This window comes from Engraulis encrasicolus, chromosome 1 (genome assembly GCF_034702125.1).
Source record: "Engraulis encrasicolus isolate BLACKSEA-1 chromosome 1, IST_EnEncr_1.0, whole genome shotgun sequence".
NCBI classification, from domain to species: Eukaryota; Metazoa; Chordata; class Actinopteri; order Clupeiformes; family Engraulidae; genus Engraulis; species Engraulis encrasicolus.
In genome coordinates, this window is record NC_085857.1 from 8,144,415 (window position 1) to 8,155,041 (window position 10,627).

A 10,627-nucleotide genomic window follows, 5' to 3' on the forward strand; every position below is an offset into this window, starting at 1 on the left:
GAACCTATGTCTCAAGGGCCAGAGGTGGGGAACCTATGTCTCGAGGGCCAGGGGTGGGGAACCTATGTCTCGAGGGCCAGGGGTGGGGAACCTATGTCTCGAGGGCCAGGGGTGGGGAACCTATGTCTCCAGGGCCAGGGGTGGGTGGGGAACCTATGTCTCGAGGGCCAGGGGTGGGGAACCAATGTCTCGAGGGCCAGGGGTGGGTGGGGAACCTATGTCTCGAGGGCCAGGGGTGGGGAACCTATGTCTCCAGGGCCAGGGGTGGGGAACATATGTCTCCAGGGCCAGGGGTGGGGAACCTATGTCCCGAGGGCCAGGGGTGGGGAACCTATGTCTCGAGGGCCAGGGGTGGGGAACCAATGTCTCGAGGGCCAGGGGTGGGGAACCTATGTCTCGAGGGCCAGGGGTGGGGAACCTATGTCTCGAGGGCCAGGGGTGGGGAACCTATGTCTCGAGGGCCAGGGGTGGGGAACCAATGTCTCGAGGGCCAGGGGTGGGTGGGGAACCTATGTCTCGAGGGCCATGGGTGGGGAACCTATGTCCCGAGGGCCAGGGGTTGGGAACCTATGTCTCGAGGGCCATGGGTGGGGAACCTATGTCTCCAGGGCCAGGGGTGGGGAACCTATGTCTCCAGGGCCAGGGGTGGGGAACCTATGTCTCCAGGGCCAGGGGTGGGGAACCTATGTCTCCAGGGCCAGGGGTGGGGAACCTATGTCTTGAGGGCAAGGGGTGGGGAACCAATGTCTCGAGGGCCAGGGGTGGGTGGGGAACCTATGTCTCAAGGGCCAGGGGTGGGGAACCTATGTCCCGAGGGCCAGGGGTGGGGAACCTATGTCTCCAGGGCCAGGGGTGGGGAACCTATGTCTCCAGGGCCAGGGGTGGGGAACCTATGTCTCCAGGGCCAGGGGTGGGGAACCTATGTCTCCAGGGCCAGGGGTGGGGAACCTATGTCTCGAGGGCCAGGGGTGGGGAACCTATGTCTCGAGGGCCAGGGGTGGGGAACCTATGTCTCCAGGGCCAGGGGTGGGGAACCTATGTCTCCAGGGCCAGAGGTGGGGAACCTATGTCTCGAGGGCCAGGGGTGGGGAACCTATGTCTCGAGGGCCAGGGGTGGGGAACCTATGTCTCGAGGGCCAGGGGTGGGGAACCTATGTCTCCAGGGCCAGGGGTGGGGAACCTATGTCTCGAGGGCCAGGGGTGGGGAACCTATGTCTCGAGGGCCAGGGGTGGGGAACCTATGTCTCCAGGGCCACAGGGGTGGGGAACCTATGTCTCCAGGGCCAGGGGTGGGGAACCGTTTTATCTGACACCGGATATTAATTTAATGTAGTGCAGCTTCACATGAAATATTACATATGTTGTAACGGAATCTTGGAAAATACCTGTCCAATACAATTAAGTTAGGCTATATTCAGGGGACCTAAAGAAGGTGGGGGACTGGTTTAAAGGTGGCTGCCTTCAACATTGGCCTTAAGTGCTGGGGGAAATCCTGGTTTGTGTTCATAGTACGGCCCTGAGATGAAGTTGAAGTGGCCCCTCGAATAAAAAAGGTTCCCCACCCCTGGCCTACACGTTTGACCTCTGGCTTTGGGCCGAATGTACGGTCTGTGGGACTTCTGCATCTACTGAGGCTGAAACAAAAGTAGTCTCTTCAGTCTGCGGCCTTGCTCTTAACATATCCACAACAGCGTAAAGGTGTTGCTCTGAAAACGAGGCAAACTTACTCGTAGCTTCAACACAATGCATGTAATTGAAGAGTTTTGTTGCAAAATGGTGTATCCAACATTTTATTTGCATTTTATTATTGGAAATGGCTGTTCAGAAGTCCTGTAGCAAGAACCGTTAAGAACAGTCGGCCCGATCTTGGCGGAATGTCGGCACTGTCGGCTGAGTGTCGGCTCGGCTGGAACACTGGTTACCGTGACTCAGCCAACACTTCATAGAACACTGAAAATAACTGTCACTTCATGCAGTAACCAAGCCAACACTCAGCCGACACAGAAAATAACGGTCAGTCTCATGCAGTAACTGAGCCAACACTGAGCCGACACTGTCGGCATACGGTAATAGGACCATTATTGGGCCGCGGACAAAGCCAGAATCGGGCCGACTGTTTCCACTCGCGAAAAAAGGATCGGGCCAACAGTGGGCCAGATAAACTTTGCTACCTGGGATAGGCCTATAATCTAGGCCTATGTGTGAATTCTTGCCATTGAAATATTTTGAGAACATACTTTTTTAAACCTAGGCCTATATAAAACGCATTTTGCAATTTCCATACAAAAGCAATTTCCCAAAATGGAAATACACCATTTTGCAATGAAATTCTGTTCAAATGTTTTGTATGTTTTTTTTTATCACTATTTTAAAAAAGGAAAATAATTCATCACACTATTTGCAGTACGATCTCATGGCCAGTGGGTGTCAGCAGAGAGCCGCAGCCGGGAGCTGGGTCTAGCCAAGTTGAGTTTGGCTCTACGGAAAGGGGCAGTTCAATCACAACTTTACATCTGCTCCAAACAAGAGCGCCGACCAGTTCTTGGTGTGCAGCCTTCCCGAAGATGGAGAGAGGCGCACTCACGTAGGTCTCCCGTCAACGTGGATACTCTGCTTCTCTCGTAGAACTGAACGACTGGCTTCGCTCCCTCGGCGCTCGGAGAAGTTAACAAATCACTTTTAGTATTTTTCAACGTTTTATATCCTCTCTCTATTGAGGTTTTTTGTTCCACGGGCCCTGCGGAGTTGCGCTGCTCGAATGTTAGGGTAATGGTTGTGCTATGCACATCCGGGCTACAATGCCGTGACTCCATTACTCCCCATTCACTGTAAAACTAGAAACCAGGGGGGCCGGGTGGCTTATTTCACCAAGATTTATGATTTGTAAACATTTTTGATACGTTTTTCATCAAGCTGGAACACAAAGGGACATGTCTAATCAAGGGGTGAGGAGAAATGGCCCAGTGAAACTGCGGTTGACAGGTAAGAATTTAAACCCTCAATGTTGCAGCCCTTTTTCGCGTTTGCTGTTTCCTACGCTACATTGCCCTCTCTTGCAACTCCGGCTAAGCTAGCTACGGTTTTCGATGCAGGTCATTGGACGTGTAATACATGTTCATCGGCTATTGTATTTAGCAGCATTGTGCTCAAAACTCCCAATCAAATAACTTGTGTGCCTCAAAATGCATTGTGATACATTTACCGACAGCAGTGGTTTGCTGAATAACCAGGTATAACCTTCATTTCAGCCAAACAGTGGTAAACTGTCGATATGTTTAGCTTCATGTCTGCCTAGCAGATCGAGCTAATTCACGCAGTTTACATTGCACGAGCTTATTTGGCAATGTTTAGCTACCTTTTGCATTCGTGTGTTAACATTTGCTCCTTGTTTAGGTTGCCTGTTGGATTAGCCTATCTACGCCCTATAGTTTGGCCATGGTATTAAAGACTACTGATTTGCATTCATATGTTGTACTGTGAAACATAACAAAATAGATTGGTGCAACTATTCTATCCTGTAGTAGTCTAGCCTAGTTCTACATGTAGGACGATTGGCAGCCTGATTCGAACTTGTCTGAAACTGTGTTGCAAAATTTAGGAAGTCTAGAACTATGGAATGTGTGACGCTAGCTGCATTGTAACTTTGTAACTTGAAGACTGCAGCACGCTCGATTGGAGCATTTCGGCTGTAGACTATTGCAAGAGGCCCAGTGGTCCTTAAAATCCTATAATGTAGGTATATTTCTCCAGGGAGGAGAAGACATTGCTGCTACATATTTGGAGACCTTGACCAGAGTTGTAAATCTGTTGAATTTGGGCGTTTTGCCAGAGTAGACATACCATAATGCTGTAGCCTACCAGAGCAAATGAGGGTAAAATGTACCTCTCGTTTTCAGATAAAGAAGTTATATGGAATCAACTCTTTATTGTATTGCATTATACGATGCTATTATGCCCTCGTTCATAATCAGGCATGTTTAGAGAGATAATTGACATTATCTCGAATTATTTGTAGGCATACTAATCTATTACTGTAACAGGTAAAACAGGTAAAAATGATAGGCTATATCTGGTGTGTATTTTGTGCTTTGGTATGGTGTGTTTTGTCAAGATTATGTTTGTACTTGGCTGCCTGCGTATCATGGGAGTTGGCCAGGGGCAAGTAGGCTACATCTTCCCCTTTCCCCCGACCGGTGCTATTCGGGGATTTTCACCCTGTCTGACAACCCCAAACATCTGCAAGTTTACACGGAAGAGACAATGTTTTGACTGCAGGGAGGCGAAGGTTGACAGGCGGAATGAATCGTGTATTTCCAACACCGGGTCGAGGCAGATTCCAACACTGCTGATGCTTATTTGAAACGGCCAGTTTAAATATTTAATTTGGTAAAAACGCTGGCAGAAAAGCAGCAGTGCGAAAGAGCTTGAAACCAGCTATTCCCACGGAAAGAACAACCATTGGCTTTTGTCGTTGTCGACTCGAGACATTGTCATTGTGTGATCTTTGTGTGAGCCAAAAACACAACACAAATGGCTACAAAAATAGTCCTTGTGATTTTTTTAAGGCTGGTGTTTACACTCACAATGTTGTGGGAAACGACTTGTGCATGTCAGATGATGGTACAAACCTTTCCTCTAAATGCTGCGGAGACCAGTTGGTGTTCTGTGGGTACGAGGAGAAAGCTATTTTTAGCCAACACTTGTAGATGAGGTAACTGAGAACAGGCGCTCTAATTAATGTGTCTGAGCCCAGGCATTCTGTCTTGATGTTATTGGCGTGGAGTCATGCCTGCTAAAAAAAACCCCAGCACTGACTGAACTGAACTCAAAGAAGGTGGGTTTTGCGCTGTCTGTCGGTTGTAGGGGTGGTACTGTTCACAAAATTCACGGTTCGGTTCATATCACGGTGTCAAGGTCACGGTTTTCGGTTCTTTTTTTTTGTTCATGATAAATGATTGGGAATGGGAATATTAAACAATATTTATATAACTGCAGTTAAAAAGCGATGTATAGGCTTATAATAGGCTTATTGTATAGGTTCATAATTTGAAAATGGTGTGATTTTAATTGTGTCATCCTCTGATTGGTCTTATACGCTAATGTTTTAATCAGAGAGACTGGATAAGATACTCCTAGAATGTCTGTTTTACATATTTTTCTGGGCAGCACATGAATTGCGGTTTGGGACGGATTGCACGGTTCGGTTCGGTATATGTGTGAATTGTACGGTTTCGGTTTTCGGTGCGGTTTGTGCCATCCCTAGTCGGTTGTGCACAGGTTTTTAAGTTGAGTGTCAAGGCATTTCTCCAAGGCATCAGTATTCTGGTCTTCCTTCCCACTCCACTCCACTCCACACTCCACTCCCTCCTCTCCTCAGTCGATGCAGTGCAGCTGCCTCCAGACATCCACCTCTGTCTGTAGAACACGTCTGTGTAGTCTAGTAGACTTAACACAGAGGCTCTGTCTGTCCAAGATGTTCAATATATAGCCTAGGGCTCTGCTTTGCTGACTCACTCACTGCACAGTGGAGAGAGGTCAGCGAGTGTTTCAGATGTTCAGATTGACACTACTTTTATGTATTTTATGCAGCAGAACCCAAGTTTTGAAAGTGCTATGTCTGTCTCGTTTTATAATTTTTTTCCTGATTTCTTAGAGGTCTGCTCCTAATTCTTTGAATGGCTTTTTATCCATTATCCTGCGCAGGATGTCTTAATGTTTTAGTCTACTAGGACCCAAGCTTTGGGCATGTGTGATTGTATTTGATTTTGATATGATTTTGATGTATCTTTTTATGACTTGACTTTATAGTATATATATTTCGATTGCTAAGAGGGCTTCCTAGGTTTTTGAGTACACATTTCTTTCTACTGTATCCGTGGGTGCATGGTGCATCTTATTTTGGTGCTGCTGATGGTTTTTTAAACGGGCCGCTGGAGGAATGCTGGGAATGTGAGGCGTGCAAGGGGAACACAGCACAGCACAGCACACTACAGCACAGCACAGCACAGCACAGCACAGCACAGCACAGCACAGCACAGCACAGCACAGCACACTACAGCACAGCACAGCACAGCACAGCACACTACAGCACAGCACAGCACAGCACACTACAGCACAGCACAGCACAGCACAGCACAGCACACTACAGCACAGCACAGCACACTACAGCACAGCACAGCACAGCACAGCACAGCACAGCACAGCACAGCACACTACAGCACAGCACACTACAGCACAGCACAGCACAGCACAGCACACTACAGCACAGCACACTACAGCACAGCACACTACAGCACAGCACACTACAGCACAGCACAGCACAGCACAGCACAGCACAGCACAGCACAGCACAGCACAGCACAGCACACTACAGCACACTACAGCACACTACAGCACAGCAGACTACAGCACAGCACAGCACAGCACAGCACAGCACAGCACAGCACAGCACAGCACAGCACACTACAGCACAGCACAGCACAGCACAGCACAGCACAGCACACTACAGCACACTACAGCACAGCACAGCACAGCACAGCACAGCACACTACAGCACAGCACAGCACAGCACAGCACAGCACAGCACAGCACAGCACAGCACAGCAGACTACAGCACAGCAGACTACAGCACAGCACACTAGCACACTAGCACACTAGCACAGCGCAGCGCAGCGCAGCACACTAGCACACTAGCACACTAGCACACTAGCACACTAGCACAGCACAGCACACTAGCACAGCACAGCACAGCACACTAGCACAGCACAGCACAGCACACTACAGCACAGCACACTAGCACAGCACACTAGCACAGCACAGCACACTACAGCACAGCACACTAGCACAGCACAGCACAGCACAGCACAGCACAGCACACTAGCACACTAGCACACTAGCACAGCACACTAGCACAGCACACTAGCACAGCACAGCACAGCGCAGCAGACTACATCACAGCAGACTACGGCACAGCACAGCACAGCACAGCACACTAGCACACTAGCACACTAGCACACTAGCACAGCACAGCACACTAGCACAGCACAGCACAGCACACTACAGCACAGCACAGTCTCCCTAGATTACAGGAACCTCCCTTCTCTCTCTCTTTGTCTCTCTCTCTGTCTCTTGCCCATACACACACCAATGCAGTCTTGCACAGTCTCTCTCCCTCTCTCTCTCACTCACTCACACACACACACTCACACACACACACACACACACACACACACACACACACACTCACACTCACACTCACACTCACACTCACACACACACAGTCTCTTTCTCTCTCTCACTCTCTCTCATTCTTTCCTCTTCAATTTCTTTCCCCTTTGGCTCGCAAAGACTGTTCATATTTCTATGTGCGTGTACGTCTTGTAGGCTCATATTTTAGGTGTGCGTGTGTGTGTGTGTGCCTGTGCGTGCGTGTATGTTTGCATAAACATGTCTAGACATTTGAGGGCGGCATGATGGTTTTTGTGCTGTCTCCTGTCGCTGACGTTTTCCTGATTGCAGTGCAGTGTGCCACGTTTGACAGTCTGAGTCTCTCAGAGGCTCTTTATAGTATGGCCTTCTCCCTCTGCACTGTGTGTGTGTGTGTGTGTGTGTCTCGTGTGTGTGTGTGTCTCGTGTGTGTGTGTGTCTCGTGTGTGTGTGTGTGTGTGTCTCGTGTGTGTGTGTGTGTGTGTCTCGTGTGTGTGTGTGTGTGTGTCTCGTGTGTGTGTGTGTGTGTGTGTGTGTGTGTGTGTGTGTGTGTGTGTGTGTGTGTGTGTGCGTGCGTGCGTGCGTGCGTGCGGCCAGGGCATGCCAGGCCAGACTGGAAGTGCTTTCTTTCTTCTGGGTCTGTGGTGTGAGGCTATGCCCTTATCGTACAGAAGACTGACCCCCCCCCCCCACACACACACACATTCTCATGGCTTCTGTGTTTATCATTATCTTGTCTGACTCACACCATCCATGTACCCCCCTCCCCCCCGTCCTCTACATCTGTGACCTATTTCATGTGGGTTTGAGTATTTAGACAACTAAGCTTTTGTAGTGTGTTGTTCACACTACATTATTACAATGTGCAGCCTTGCTTTATGAATGCCAATGTCCTACAATATGTCTACATCAGTGGTTCTCAATTATTTGTGAACAAACGCCCCCTTGGCCTCATCACAAGCTTCCCAACGCCCCCTTGACATCATCATAAACCTGACAACGCCCTGACAACGCCCCCCTTAGTATTAAAAATTGGACTAATGCCCCCCAATGGCAACTAAGTACCGCCCCCTCTCAACTGTATCCTTCTTAACGCCCCTTTAAGGCTCCCCAACGCCCCCTGGGGGGCTGTACCGCCCCCGTTGAGAAACACTAGTCTACATGAAATGGGGTCTTTTTGGACATGAGCCCTGCCACCAAGGCTCTAAATGAAGTGAACACCTGCCCACCGACCAGATGCTGGTGAACATTTCATTTTGGCTGGTATTTTGGCAAGGAAACTTACCAGCCAGTTTGACCCATAAATGCATGGGTTGTTTGGTTGGTACTGTGAACATCAGCTAGCCAGTTTGACTGGTGATAGAAAAAAAAAGCTTGTTTACGGCCCTGTCTCGTCTACCATGCTGGTTTGTAATATTTTTCCTTCTGTAACGGAGGATAACTAGCAGAGTTGGTGTGGAACGTTTGTAAACTTCCCTCCCGAAGCCTCATACAGTGTCGATGCCGTTGGGCCGGGAGACTAGTCTCTTGGTCCAGCAGTATCGTACTGTATCTCCCATTGCCGGGCCGTTGTAGTTGACGAGGTTGCAGGTTCGATCCCTGAGGGGGATGAACAGGTGCAAGATGACCTCCGTCACACTTGCGTCTGCCTCCTGGCTATCTTTTGTGAATCTGTGTAAATGTCTTCTCTGTTGTGTTGCGAGGTAAGATGTTCAGACTTTAACGCTTTCCTTTTACACCCCCACTCCACTCGTCTCCTCTTTAACCAAACTGTTTTTTTCAGTTTTGAGTGTTCAGGACAGGAGTAGACAGCAGGCTGGCTCCATATTACACACACACACACACACACACACACAGGTCTTATTTGGCAGGGCTAGATTGCCTGACTGGAGCCTGACTAATGGTAAGTGAGGATGCTGTTGCAATGATTTGCCAACGATCTGTCCCGAGTCCATTGCTGAATCTCATGGTGCACTTGTTCACTTCAGTGTTCATGTTTCAGTGTGTATGGCGTATTAGTTGCGCACTAAGACATTATAGTGCCCGAAGTGCACAGATGCGCCATTTGAGATCCAGCACCTGTGTCGCTCCCCGTCAGAGGGTGCTAAGGAAGTAAACGAGAGATGGAGACAGATAGCCAGGCCATGCCCTCCTAGTGACACAACACTCCGGCCGACACTCCGGCGTTGCTTCTAGTCGGGCCAAGAGCAATGTAAATATAGTTTCTGATCTCAACCCACTTTGTCGCACACCAGTCAATCTGTAGCACACCTAGGGAGGCGGGTCAACCATGCCGTTTGGGAAACGTTAATTGTTATGCTCTTGGTCGCACCAAGTCTCGAAGACATTTTGAGAGTCGATGATAATCAGGCTAGGAGACAGAGATCCAACACCTTGCTGGGTCGTTATTTTTGACCGCTCTGGGGAGAATTTCTCAAAACCAAAGTTGCTTACTACATTAGCTACTTTGTTGTTTTCAATGCATTTTCCCATTGGCAACTACCGAAGTTGCTAACAGGCTAACAACTTCTCTTTTGAGAAATGCACCCCTGTGTAAGACGCTTGTCCTTGGCAGGTGCCTGGATGCTGCGAGCGAGCATGATTAGATCCATTACAGGTCAGATTGGTGTGTCAGTGATCTGAAGTGATGGCATTATACTATACATACAGTGATCTGAAGTGATGGCGTTATACATACAGTGATCTGAAGTGATGACATTATACTATACTGTGATCTGAAGTGATGGCATTATACTGTACAGGACAGTGATCTGAAGTGATGACATTATACTGTACAGGACAGTGATCTGAGGTGATGGCGTTATACATACTGTGATCTGAAGTGATGGCATTATACTGTACAGGACAGTGATCTGAAGTGATGACATTATACTATACTGTGATCTGAAGTGATGGCATTATACTGTACAGGACAGTGATCTGAAGTGATGACATTATACTATACTGTGATCTGAAGTGATGACACTATACATACAGTGATCTGAGGTGATGGCGTTATACATACTGTGATCTGAAGTGATGGCATTATACTGTACAGGACAGTGATCTGAAGTGATGGCATTATACTATACAGCAGGGGTTCTCAACTGGTGGGTCGCGACCCAAAAGTGGGTCGCGGAGGGGTCATGGGTGGGTCGCGGAGCCTTGGTGTAAAAAAAACGTAATTCTAAAAAAAAAAAATCCAACTTTTCCTGCAACAATTTACAACAATTTATATCTGTCGTCATAGATACAATCTGAATGTTTATGCGAGATAGATAGCGTGCAACCAGTCATTCGAGTCTTGGTTACATTTCGAGAATTGCGTTGAATTGACTTGAACGCTAAAAAAATTGGGTCGCGACCGAATGAGAGTGGAAAATGGTGGGTCCAGTTGAGAAACACTGCTATACAGGACAGT

At 48.4% G+C, this 10,627-nt stretch overlaps 1 protein-coding gene across 1 annotated transcript in view; it reads left to right on the plus strand.

Moving 5' to 3' along the window:
- Positions 1-2,537: 2,537 nt before the first annotated feature.
- The window catches only part of smurf2 (SMAD specific E3 ubiquitin protein ligase 2), a 141,071-nt gene continuing 132,981 nt past the window's right edge, over positions 2,538-10,627 (plus strand). The window contains exon 1 of the mRNA XM_063196204.1: positions 2,538-2,982. Coding sequence (XP_063052274.1) covers positions 2,931-2,982 — 52 coding nt within the window. The 5' untranslated portion in view covers positions 2,538-2,930. The remainder of the gene's footprint in view (positions 2,983-10,627) is intronic.